This window comes from Leptinotarsa decemlineata, unplaced genomic scaffold (genome assembly GCF_025532065.1).
Source record: "Leptinotarsa decemlineata unplaced genomic scaffold, Ldec_3_MD MMD2_tig00026374_RagTag_RagTag, whole genome shotgun sequence".
NCBI classification, from domain to species: domain Eukaryota; kingdom Metazoa; phylum Arthropoda; class Insecta; order Coleoptera; family Chrysomelidae; genus Leptinotarsa; species Leptinotarsa decemlineata.
Genome location: NW_027412710.1, coordinates 3,826,740 through 3,841,310, shown reverse-complemented (window position 1 = coordinate 3,841,310; position 14,571 = coordinate 3,826,740). Strand labels below are relative to the sequence as shown.

At 34.0% G+C, this 14,571-nt stretch overlaps 1 protein-coding gene across 1 annotated transcript; it reads right to left on the bottom strand.

Moving 5' to 3' along the window:
* Positions 1 to 4,853: 4,853 nt before the first annotated feature.
* Positions 4,854 to 13,364, bottom strand: Strip (Striatin interacting protein). The gene is given in 3 exon segments (XM_023161752.2): positions 4,854 to 6,544; positions 6,547 to 7,424; positions 12,707 to 13,364. Coding segments are annotated over 3 exon segments (2,709 nt in total). The 5' UTR covers positions 13,099 to 13,364; the 3' UTR covers positions 4,854 to 5,105.
* Between the last annotated feature and the right edge of the window lie 1,207 nt (positions 13,365 to 14,571).

The following is a 14,571-nucleotide window of genomic DNA, read 5'->3' as shown; positions in this document are numbered from 1 at the left end:
GATTGTGATATTCTCCATAATTTCTTCTGTTTTAGAAAATATTTCACACACTATAAAGGAGCTTTATATAATTTTATATATGGTAAAGTTGATATAATTTGAACAACCTGACACATTCGTCCATTTCGGATTCAATTTCGATGTATGGGCTTAAAAAACGAGAGTCAAATAAAATAGTAATATAACCTCATTGTATGTTGACTTATAACATTTTGCGGAAATCGTAAAAAGTTCAATTTTTTTACGATAAACACGACGCCATTTTAAATCGCACTTTTTATGCGATGTTCGTTCCATCATGAACTAGCCTTTATATTTTATGTCAAATATCAGCTGCCAATCACGAAACGATAGAAACTGACAGAATTATGTACAATCATTTTCACGTGAATATGATGTCTTGTCAAATTATCCGCCAGTCAAGTTGAAATTATCCGCAGGGAAGACACATGTATTTTTTTATTGTTTCAAATGATTGATGTAGTCCTCAGAAATCCCCAAAAAGTGAAGTAAATCTCTCAAAACTCATTTTCTTCGACTTCTCTATGACTTATAGATAGGAAAGTTTTTAATGATTACAGGGAAGTCATTCTGAAAAGATAACTTTATTGATCTCAGAATTGCAATCACATTAGGGAAATGAACGGTTTCCTCGATATCTGTATCACATCATCAATCTTGAATTTTGAACAAAAAAGTACATTACAGAAGGTAAACGGTAAAAAAGAACCACGTAAGTAATCTAGGTCTTCGTTTCACAGATATCTGCAGAAAAAACCCTGAGAAGTAAGTTATGGCACTACTTTAACCAGTTAAGGTGCAGGCAACCAGTGATGTAATGGGGAATATTCCTCCTGACGAAAATCAAGTAGTTTTCATAATGTTACACCTGTTCACACTGACTTCTCTGAGGCGTTTGGCAGGGTCAACCATATTCTCTTAGTCCAAAAGCTCAACAGATATGGTATATGTGGGGTACTACTGAAATGGATCAGTAGCTATCTCTGGTGTTGTTATTAACGACATTATTCATTGCTTCCGGCACGCCAAAGCACTACTATTTGTAGTTGATTTGAAACTTTTCCTAATTATTGAAACCTTCTTAGATGACCACAGGCTTCAGTCTGACCTTGACAATCGATCAAACTGGTGCTCCTTAAATTCCGTGAATTTGAATGCCACACAGTGCCATGTCATGCGCTTTTATCGATCCCATGTACCTTCTAACACCTTTTGATTACACCTTAAATGGTCACGTCTTGGAGTCTGTTAAAATAAATGATATTGAGGTTGTTATTGATCCCACCTTAAGCTTCAATCAACATATAGACACGGCTATCCATAAAACCATGAAAATGCTAGGGTTTATCAAACGGCTAACCCACGAATTCACTGACGCAACTGTTATTAAAGCCCTTTATTGTCTATTGGTCCGTTCAGATCTAGAGTATTGCCTTTCTGGCCTCCTCATTGTGTAATAATCGGGTGTTCGTTGTGAGTATGAGTTACTACTGCAATCTTTGAGCATGTCCTCCCTGGAAACTAGAAGGAAACGGAGATACCTGATACTACTTTTCAATATGATAACGTTATCACAAACAGTAAGAACCCGGCAAAAACAGTTTGGAAGATCGTAAATGAATTACAGGGTAAGTCAGGTAAAAGTAACAACCACGATACCTGCCTTACTGCAAATGATTTCTGTGAATTCAGCTCCACAATGATCGATAACATTATTAAAAAAATACCTCTCACGGATGAATCTGGGGATGATCTCGTTTAAATAACTGTGAAAGATTCAGTATTCTTGAGTCCCACAAATGAAAAAGAAATAACAAGTGTGATAAAAACACTCAAAAATAGTTCAACTACGGATGCATATAACATAAGCTCCAAAATAATCAAACTCATACCGGAAACCCTAAGCACACCACTCGCACACCTAGTTAATACATGCATGGAGAAGGGAGAATTTCCATCATATCTGAAGCTGTGTAGAGCAACCCCAATTATGAAAAAAGGTGATATAAATAACTGTGATAATTATAGATATATAACAATTACTCCAATAATATCAAAAATAATTGAGGCAATTATCAAAGACAGAATAACGAGCTTTTTGGAAAACGGGAAACATCTCGATGACCACCAATATGGATTTCGATCGCTGAGATCAATTTCACAAACTGTTACTGAGATACTTCACTCAATAGCAAAAAATCTAGACGTAGGAGTACATACACGTGCAATCCTATGCGACTTGTCGAAAGCCTTCGACAGTGTCTCACATGGCATCCTATTAGAAAAGCTCCATAAATACGGGATACGTGGACCAGCTCTTCGATTCATTAAAACATTCATTACGGACAGACAACAATACATATCCTACAATAATGTGACCTCCAGGACCATACAAATCAAACATGGTGTACCTCAGGGTTCAGTCCTGGGGCCACTGTTGTTTATAATCTATATGAATGATCTGCCAACCTTCTTAGACATCGCAGATGTATTTATGTACGCAAACGACTCAACTTTTTTAATCAGAAGCAGGAATTTAGAAGAGATCGATAGAATGTCAAGTGAGACACTGTCACGAGGTGAAGCTTACTTCAACGCAAATATTTCATCTTTGAATAAAAACAAAACTAAAGAAATAACTTTCTCAAAAAATAAAGCAAATGATTCATCAGTCAAAATACTAGGATTTCACATAGATTCCAACCTGAACTGGAAAGAACACATTCAGGAATTGCAAAAAAAGGTGCCCAGAAGTCAATTTTTATTTAGAAATCTTAGAGAAATAGTATCAATTGAAGTGCTGAAAACTGTATATTCCGGTATGGTTCACTGCCACTTAATGTATGGGATTTTATTATGGGGCACAAGCTCAGCGTGCCACCAGTTATTAATAAATCAAAAAAAAATTGTTAGAACTATGGCTAAGGCTGGACCAAGGGAACATGCCAAACCATTGTTCATCAAAATGCAAATTTTAACACTTCCATGTATATATATTACAGAAGCCATCTTGTAGATACACCAAAACAAAAATGCGAACACTACGGGGAGTGAAATTCATAAGTACAATACCCGCAATAAAGAATTGTATAGACTACCTCGAGTGAACTACACTAAAACAATAAAGCAGACTGACTATCTACCAATTAAACTATATAACCTTATACCGGTGGATTGGAAGACATTCACTACAAAAAAGTTGAAACACTACGTAAAACAATCACTTCTTGTAAATCCACTTTATAATATTGAAGATGTTTTTTCCCATATATGGACTTAATATTTAGTACTGTCTATTCAACGTACTACCTTACATAAAGCCTAGTTTCTAGGATTATCTCATTTTTACAGCTTTACAAATATTATTTACATAGCTTTACAAATTTTATATACATTTTTATATCTACACCTCTGTCTTGACGTACCTACACAATTATGTTGTGAATTTATCACATAAACATTTTTGTAATTTTTAAAGGTCAATAAATATCTTATCTTAATTTCATTAACGGCAAATGCGTTGTGCTGAACTCCTGGAAAAAATTTGCCTACATGTTCAAAACCGCTCAACTCGACAGCAACAAACATTTTATGTACCATTTAATCTTTTAAAGCATACATTGAATAGCTGCTTTCCAAGAATCTTACGATTATCCAATAGAACCACTGATCTTGAGATGTTCAATATCTTGCATCATTTTATAACTCAATTACGGAATACTGTACTTATTTCATTTCAGGTTTTTTTTTACTTAATATAATTGTTATTTACAGCTATTTATTTTTGATCCTTCTTTTTTAGTTGTTTCAGGGATTTCAAATCATTTTATATATTAGACAATGGAAGTCCGAACTAGTGAAGTTAATCTGTGAACTAACTTGGCTTGAAATCTCTTAACTTTTTTATTTTTATCCTTATTTTCATTTTGTATTTCTTCATTTTTATTTTTTGTTCAATTGTTTCATTTTTACTTGTATTCTTTTTCACTATTATTTCATTTCAGGTTTTTTTTACTTAATATAATTGTTATTTACAGCTATTTATTTTTAATTCTTCTTTTTTAGTTGTTTCAGGGATTTCAAATCATTTTATATATTAGACAATGGAAGTCCGAACTAGTGAAGTTAATCTGTGAACTAACTTGGCTTGAAATCTCTTAACTTTTTTATTTTTATCTTTATTTTCATTTTGTATTTCTTTATTTTTATTTTTTGTTCAATTGTTTCATTTTTACTTGTATTCTTTTCACTATTATTTCATTTCAGGTTTTTTTTTACTTAATATAATTGTTATTTGCAGCTATTTATTTTTAATTCTTCTTTTTTAGTTGTTTCAGGGATTTCAAATCATTTTATATATTAGACAATTGAAGTCCGAACTATTGAATATTCTGTGAACTAACTTGGCTTGAAATCTCTTAACTTTTTTATTTTTATCTTTATTTTCATTTTGTATTTCTTTATTTTCATTTTTTGTTCAATTGTTTAATTTTTACTTGTATTTTATTTCACTATTATTTTATTTCAGGTTTTTTTTGCTCAATATAATTGTTATTTACAGCTATTTATTTTTAATTCTTCTTTTTTAGTTGTTTGAGGGATATCAAATCATTTTATATATTTGACAATGGAAGTCCGTTCTTAGTGGAAATTTGTATTTCAGTATCTTACTTTACTTGATTTTATTTTAATTATAATTCAACATTGTAATTTATACTTCAAAAGGGCTTGCCCATAAATAAATAAATAGTATTGATCTTTACTAGTTTATTCTGTGGAACATTTTAAGTAAATGTTCAATTACCAACATTGGAGTTGTGAAATCAAAATACTTTTCTTAATTCAAATACAATAATTTAATAACAAAAAATCAATAAATACAATAATTTTTGTCTATAATAAAAATACCCATACTCTCACGAGGGCGACTAAAATAATATAAATAACTGCAATAAATTATGTTTCATTCTACTTTACACAATAAATACATCCTGACCTAATTGACGATCATGCATAATTTTTTCATTTGACGAAATACAGGGTGTTGAGACTTAAAAAATATTGGAAATAAAACAGCTGAACTCTCAAAACAACTTATCCCAATCAATTTCATTCCTGAAAACTTCATCCTCTAACCAGAGATGATAATTTTTTTGAAAATTTTCTGAGAACATGATTTCAAGACCTAGAGCGCTGGTCAAATTACTGTCGACGGGTTCAAACTCATTTTCATTCGCTTTCATATACCTTCGACTGTTGAATCTATCTACGGCACTCCTCAAGGAGATTTCCTCAGCTTGAAAGTCCCATGGTTTAGCGTCCAAAAAGTTGCCGTACGCCCAATCATCATTCAAGTGATGCCGTACTTTCTGGTAAATAAGACTGACGGTTTTCAAGTTAGATTTTCTCCAGTTTCTACCAAGATATTTAGTTTGCATCTTGAGAAGCTTTAAAATATATAGTTGTGCCATGGCTTGACGCATTTTGAGGGTGCGTTTCAAAATTGGAGCTGATTTGAAAACAACCAGCATCATTATGCGGGAATTTTTCCACTTGCACAACTTATTCAAAACTCTAAGTAGGTTGATGCTAGAAAACACATTCCTCCAGCAATACTTCGAGTCACAACCGATTTCTATGTCGGCATTCAATTCCGACTGATCTCCGAGAATACAAGAAGGGAAATCTAATATTGGGATGCTGTTTGCCGCTTTGACATACATCATTATTTCTTGGTTGAAAAATTTGAGAATCAACGGAATGCAGTTCGCAAAAACCAGATGCTGGGACATGAACTCAAACTGGTAGATATGATTCAATTTGAAGTGTTTCAGCAGGAGTAGGAGGATTCCTGATACGGCTTTCACTATTATTTCTTTGTGCCTGTTTACATCAATCCCTAATTTCATCGTCTGAAATGCAGTCAAAGGCATTTCTTTTGGTAATACATCACCTAATATGTTGATAGAGTCACTGGAAGTCTTGGCTCTAGAAGTGGTGGCTAGTAAAATCTTCAATAAGCATATCATGTACTGAGGTAAGTTTGGAAACATGGCTTGATAAAGAGCTTCAGCTGGAGTCATCTCTATTTCATCCTTTGCTGTGAAGGGATTTCTGCTGATGACTTCTTCTTTCTGCGTTTGTAACTCAGCCAGGGGTGTATAGATATGTTCCCTCAAGGTATTTATACTATCATGAATGGGCTTGGGCAAACCAAACATTGTACTATCGTCCCCTTCCAAACTATACCCTATGAACTTCTCCCGTGCCAAATTCAGGAACAGATCTATTTCCTTCTTGTGAACTTTGGGCTTCCAAGGCAACTTTAAACTTTTCGATTTCTCGCTGAATGCTGATATATCTTGAAGCCTCTCAAAGACAGACATGCTTTCCCTGGTCTTCATGTAGCTATCTTCATTTTCGAATATTTCCATGTCGATCGGCTCGTTATCTTCCAAACTGCTCTGCTTCACCAAACTTCTCTTACGCCTTTGATTTTGATCTTCCAAGAGATCCGGAGGAAAGCTCGGGGTGACGATGGCCGCATAGATTTCATGATCTCCATGGTATCCTCTACCTGCGCAGGTAAGGAAGCCTTTTCACGATATTTGGCTTTCAATATCCTCAGCTCGTTAGTACCACCCAGTGCCAAAAGAATTAATTTCCAGAGGAGTAGCAATACTTTCTTTATTGGGAAATGAGGGGAGACGCCGCTGCAAAATTTCGTCAACATATCGAGCAACTTCAGTATTATTGATTCATCGTTTTTACCGTTCATTATTTCTGAACAAAACGAATTATAAATGTCAGGGTGAATTTCTCTCTCACTGCGAATAACCTCTGTAATTGAATATAACACCGTTAAAATTACTCTCAAGTTTTCAGAATCCGTTATGGAAACAGCTGTTTTGTTAATTGGAATGTTGTTGTCCATTTCTAGATTCAAAAGGTCTATGAAAGCACTGAAAGTCCCTAACTTATACAATAACAAACAGCTTTCTTTTGCGCTACTCAGAACTTCTATGTCACTTGTCAATCCTAACCAACCACCTTGGGCAATATACAAAATACACTTAGCACTCTGGATTCTAGTTTTCTTATCACTAAGTTCCAACTGATTCAGAATTTTCATTATGATGGAACTTTTCTCGGTGAGAGACAGCTGCCTCCATGATATGTGGGATATACGATAGTTATTCATTTGTTCCTCGAAGGATGATAAGTTCTGCTGAAGATCGGAGTTTTCTGTATAGCTGTACAACTCAGCTATTTCATTGGCATGGGTGTCACAATCGTCGTAAATGAAGTCGAGATCTTCGGCGGGCTCAAAGATGTTGATTTTTCTTGGGGCCATGGCAGAGTCTCTGGCGATACCACCAGATCCGTTTCCGTTGGAGTCCATGCTAGATATAATAAATAATAAAAGATTGATTAGCCTTCTGGAGACATACAGTGATTAATGTAGATTAGTCTTTCTCAAAATGGGCGATAATGCACTCTTGTGGGCGTTGGAGGTCTATAGGGGGACAGTAATGGGCACAGAGAATATTGGGGGGCGTTGAAGCGATTTAGGGGGGGGCGATGGCTAATTTTGAAATGTTTTTTTGCTTTTAACACAAACTTTACCGCTCCTTTACGCTTAACGCGCGTTTCCTCGTGTATCGCCATCTAGGGGACTCGACAGTAACTATTTCTTATCCGATAGTTGTCTAACTGTACAATAGATGGCGGTAAGCTTCAATGCGAAGCGAGAAGTTACTAGTCTCCATTCTCGAAAGTACTAGGCTCGCCCGCTGCCTCATATAAAAGCGCGCGCGCCATCCAGCCAGTAATGTCATTCGACGATATTACAAAAACAAGTGAATTTAGTTAGCGACTAGCTAGTTAAAGTGCTGTATGTGCGGTGATAAAAACTGTGAGTGGTGTCATTAGCAAGTTTTTAATACTCGATTCTTTACTTTGGCATTTTTGAAGACAAAATTATGTCGAAAGCAAAAAAGAAGAAACGAGAGTATAGCGCGGAATATCTATATAAAATATGGATTAATTGAAAATCTCACAAATCCATCTTCGCCTATGTGCTCTCTTTGTCAAAAAATTTTTTCGAATGAAGCGATGAAACCAGCATCAGATATCCAAAAAATTCCTTTGAGCAATATTTCCCTGCAAAGACTAATTGATGAGATAGCTGAAAACATTGAAGAGTCATTGTGCAATCATCTGAATACTTAATAATAATAATAATAATAATAAATCGGCTTTATTGATAATACAAAAAAAACAATACAAAGATATATTTGAAAATGAAAATAGTTTACAGGAGATTCTGGTACTCCTTGGCGAAGTCTAGCTCAAAGCTACTCTAACTCAACCAACAAGCACCACTCCATAATGCACGCAAACATACAAAAATAAAAGCAATTAACAGTGATGGTACCACGAAATGAGAACCGTAAATAAAATAATAATTTGTGATTACCTTCTAAAGATAGTTGATAAATAATTTAATTGAATTGATCTGTTGTCTAAAAAGTAAAAGTTGACATTACTGACTATCATAGATATAATTTTTATATTTGTATTTGAATTTCCTGATATTGAATCTCTTCAATTGCTCAGGCAATGAATTATAGAGTTTTACAGCACCAAAAAGAAATGATCTCTGAAACTGTGCAGTGCGATGTTGTGGCATAGTTAATTTGTTTTTATGTCTGATGTTTCTTGAGTGAATATTTTCAGGCAGAATTAGTTTTTGTATTAAAAGAGGAGAATGGGGAAGGGTGATCAATTTATGGACAAAACAACCCAAATGATGAATCATACGGTTTTTCATATTGAGCCAGCGGGAGTTTTTAAAGGCTTCAGAAATTGAATCATACTTACGAAGTCCATGAATTAGGCGGCAACAAGAATTTTGCACTTTTTGTATTCTTTTTTTATCTGAATCATATAAGTATGGCCCATATATGAAGTCACAGTAGTTGAAATGGCTTAGCACCAAACTATCACAGAGCATTCTTTTTAGAGGTTGGCTCAAAATAAAACGATTACAGTATAACAGTTTCAATGACATATAAGCTTTTTTCATTAAATTTTTAACATGACTAGTAAATCTAAGATCAGTGTCAAGCATGACCCCTAAGTTTTTAGCTGTATTGACAGGAGTCAAGATAGTATAACCTAGTTCTAAACGGAAATTGTTTTCTGCAAATTTACGATTCTTCTGCGATCCAAAGTGCATCATCATTGTTTTATTAGGATTAATTTTCAAATCATGTTCACTTGATAGCCCATTGATCAAATCAAGATCAGTGTTGAAGAGATTTTGTGCCTCAGCACACTCATCGATTTTAAAGTGCATGTATATTTGTATGTCATCAGCATACGCCTGTATTTTACATTTCTTGATGGACGAGATAATGTCAGTAGTATAAATGATGAACAATAAAGGTCCCAAAATGGAACCCTGTGGTACTCCTGATAGAATATCGAGAGGTAAGGAGTGATGACCATCAACAACAACTTTTTGAGATCGACCAAGTAAATAAGACCAGATGAGAAATAAGGCAGCACTATCAAAACCATAATATTTGAGTTTCATGCAAATCAGCTCATGATTGATGGTATCGAATGCTTTCGAAAAATCTAGTAGTACCAGAGTGCTAATCATTCCCTTATCAAATCCCTCAACAATGTCTTGTGTAACAGTAGCAAGAGCTGTAGCCGTGCTAAAACCCTGCCTAAAACCACATTGCGATGGTGATAATAGATTATTGTTATCGAAATATTCATTAATTTGTAAATAAATAATTCTTTCAAAAATTTTACTCATGGTTGGAAGTATACTGATAATTCTGAGATCAGAATAACTAGCTGGATCATTATTCTTGGGAATGGGTTTCCCAATGGCCATTTTCCACAAGTCTGGAAAATATGAACGTTCAAAACAACAATTGATGATATGCGTAATATATTTATCTATAAACGGGCTACAAAGTTTCAACATTCTGATTGAAATATTATCAACCCCTGAAGCTTGACTTTTAATATCATTCAGGATTTTATGAATAGCTTCTTCAGTAGCGAATCGAAATGAGAAGTTATCTTGCCTGATTAAATAATTATTGCTATAAAATTCAATATTTTCATCACAATTATTAGAAACGTTTTGTACGAATTGGGCAAAATAGTTGTTTATTTCATCGGGATTCGAGAGGTGATTGGGTAATGAATATTGTTTTTTTGAACGAACATTGAGGTTAGAAAGAGCATTCCAGGTTTTGCGTGGTATTTTTTCAGAACAGACAGACTTGAGATATGTCCTTTTTTCAGTTCTAACTATTGACAAGGTATAATTTCTCAATTCTTTATACCTCATACGATCATTAAAAGATTTAGTTTTTTTGAATTTTTGAAAGGCTTTATCACGTTCTTTCATAAGAAGTCTGAGATTTTGAGTGAGCCAAGGAGCGGGTGGTTTGGTAATTCTAACTTTTTTAAGAGGGGCATGTCTTCTAAATTCATTGTTGTTGTCATACGTGAGGTTTATTAAAAATGAGAAAACATATCAAGAACTACTATTTGCCAGAAATTAAGAGACGGATACAAAAGGAGAAACCATATATAATACACTGGAAAAATTTTGTGATGAGAAAGAAATTCCACTGAAGAATATTATATCAGCTGCTACAGATGGCGCTCCGGCTATGACAGGACGTCACAAAAGCCTCATAGCGTAGTTAAAAAATAAAATTCCAGATGTGTTCGCTGTACATTGCGTCATTCATAGGCAACATTTGGTTGCGAAAAATTTGAGTGAGCGCCTCTCTCAATCACTGCAATATATCATCAAAGCAGTCAATAAAATCCAAAACAGTTCTTTAAATGACAGATTATTTAATCAGCTTTGTATTGCTAATGATGAAAATTTCAACCGATTGCTATTTCACACAGAAGTGCGTTGGTTATCAAGAGGTAACTGTCTGACTCTATTTTACAATCTATTTGACTCTGTGATAGAATTCTTGGGAAACAAAGACAAAGAATTGCACGACAACCTCATCACTTCAAAGAATGATATTGCGTACTTCATAGACCTGTATAAATTATTTAATGATATCAATCACCAACTTCAAGGTGACGACAGCTGAAAGAAGAACTCAAAGAACTGATAACGAACGAGGAAATTAAAATAAAATTAAAAAATGGCTACGAAAGCCAATCCCGCAATTGTACACTGGATTGTAGTCTTGTTCAACGATTTTTGATAGCATTCCCATTATCGTATTTGTGTGAACGTGGATTTAGTGCTGTGGTAACGTTGCTAACTAAAAAGAGAAATCAGTTGCCGATTACCGAAAGCGGTGACTTACGGCTGTTTTCAAGTGAATTCGAGCCTGATATTAACAAACTTGTAAAAAATCATCAAAGTCATCCTTCACTTCAGATTATTTTTAAAATTCAAATTAAAATGTTTATTTTAGTAACACGAATAAAAGTTTTCCTAATATTACAAAATAGGGTTTTACATTAACCTCATCAGAAAATCTTATTTTCACATGACTGCGATAGTGATTCTTGAGATGTAGTACAGTAAAAAAATTTTGGGAGCGCTAGAAAATAATTAATTCTCAAAGTGGGCGGTAGCCAAAATAAGTTTGAGAACCTCTGATGTAGACCATACAGAACATATTATGGCTATATGAATTACACAAATTAGTAGACTACACACAAACAACAACAGTCAAATACAAATAAAATACAATGACAATAATATGAAAACACTTGTTATATACTGATCAATGGATATTGTGATGCACTGTTTGGAACCTTTGGTGTAGTAGTGAATATTACTGGAGTTTTTTCCCAACACCAAACCGTTATTTAAAAACCTCAACACGTGTTTCGACCACCAAGTGATCATCTTCAAGAGAAAGATCAAATTGGATTGATCTTAATAACTGGCTCTGAGTAACCATAACAGCCTACTCACTGGACAATGTCCAGTTGAGGGATACCTGAACAAAAATGGTATTGCATATTCAAATAACACTTTATTGTGAAATTTTTCTTGGAAGGTTACAAAACTGCAACATGTGAATAGATTCTTTATTTGAATTGAAAGGGGTAAATTTTTAGGAGAGATTAATTTTTGAGAAAGGTTGAAGCTTTCTATTTTTAATGAAGAAAAGAGAAATTGAACTTTCTATGTTTTTTACCACTTTTATTTGTAAGTAACGTTACTGCAGTTTCGTCCTCTACGGACATTTTCAAACTTATACAAAAAACTCTGTTTTTCCATCTCTATACATAAAATGTGGGAAGCTGTCAAAGAAAGGAAGCAATAAATTTTAAAATACTCTTTAAAAAATTGTGTAGTTCATGCAAAAAGCAACTTTCAGGCACAAACTGGATAAAAAGCCCTCCTGAAACAGCTACTTTCATATAAACAGTGGATTACAAGAAAGTAAACAAACTTTTGAAACAAATAGGTACATACTTCATATGAACATTTAAGAATGAAGTGGTACAATACTTTATTTAGATTTTCATCAAGTACGATAAAGGTAAAAAGACAACATTTCTTCTCAGACATTGGATCACAGAAGGCATAATGAGGGCTCAGCGTTTTATTTTAGCACTCACATTCATATCACAGGATTGAAATATTTGTACTCATACTAACCTGGTTTTAGATTTGTTTATTTGTCCAAAGTCACTTCCAATTTTCTTAGTTCTGGATCTACAGCTGTAGTCTTCTATATCTCTTGTGAATTCATGTGATAGCACTGAACCTGGAGTTTGTTGGTGGTTCTGCTGTAATTGGCAATTGAAACCGTTTCCAAAATGTGATTCGAATGCACTCGATGTTGGCACACTATAAGGTCCTCCTTGAAGCAGAGTTACACTCTGATAAATATATGGCTCATTGCTTTGAAGCTGGCAGTATGGTGAACTCTGATATTGATTATCAGGGTACTGATATATTTCAGAAATCTGTTCTGTAGGAATTTGTGGATTATAATTTAGGAGACTTGATGAAAGATGAAAGTTATTATAGTCCCAGAAATCACCCATAATTTAGGTGAATGGCCTATATAAGATCATGTTTGTTAACCTTTTGCTTCCTTGGTTGAAAAACGAATACCTATTTCATTAAATTCGTAAAATACTAACATAAACTACTCAACGAAGCACTATTCTTTATACCCACTTGCTTCACTTAGTCACTTATGATTATGTATCAATGTACCATATAATGATTATTCGATATTGATATTTTGGTTTTTATTTTTGGTTTTCAAAATGTACTTACAGTGACAGGTTGACAGGTTTTTAAAATAAAGGCGTGTTCCGTTTCCATAGAATTTGCTGTTCCGTCATTCTGGTTGATAAAGGAACACGGTTCATTAAAAAATAGGTAAAATGGCATCGAAGTGACTGCAAAAAATAGGGCAGTTCGAAAAATTGTTTCCTTTAATAGCAATGGACAGAGGGAATCTTGTTGACAGATTGGGTGTTCCCTTCAAAGTTGTCCCTCTTAGATATTATACACTTGTGCTAGCGTTTTTCAAACCCTCGAAGCAATTCTGATATTTACTTTTTGGTATCACTTTGTGCTCCCTCAGCAATTCGATTTTTATCTCCTCAACCGTCGCAAAACTCCGTCCTTTCATGGTTACCTTCAATTTTGATAACAGGAAAAAGTCGCAGAAGGGCAAATCTGGTGAATATGGTGACTAAGGCATGATTACGGTGTTGTTTTTGGCCAAAATTTTTTGAACAAGCAATTACAAGTGATGAGGTGTATTATCGAGATGCAATTCTATGAATTGTTTTCGCTCAATACCGGACGTTTTCTTCTTATTGCTTCTCACAAGTAGCGCATAACTTCAAGATAATACTTCTTAATGACCTTACTTAGAAAACTGATCAAAACCTTGACATTCGATCAAACTTGGCGTGTTTTTTTTGTTTATGGCTCTCCTGGGCCAAGGATCAAGGATCAAGCCACCCCAACAGACAAAACAACACAACGATGGACAGCATTTACGTACGTAGGACACCAAACCAAAAAACTAACAAACGTCTTCAAACCACTGAACATCAACATCACATACAAGCCAAACACGAAGATAACACAAAAAATAAACAACTATGAAAAAGAAGAAGACAAAGACCAAAACGGGATATACAGTATACAATGCTCGGACTGCAACAAATTCTATATCGGCCAAACCAAGAAAAAACTGATTCAAAGGTACAATGAACACAAAAAGGCATACATAAATTCAATAGTATATGAAATTTAATATATATATATATATATATATATATATATATATATATATATATATATATATATATATATATATATATATATATATATATATATATATATATATATCTTCTGGAGAATATTTCCTGGAAGTGCTTCTGGCGAACCTTTGATACATTCTAAGAATATTCCTTGGGAATATTCTTGGAATATCTTGAAATATTCTTAGAATATGTAAGGTAAATTCTATTAAGAATATTCCGGGAATAGAA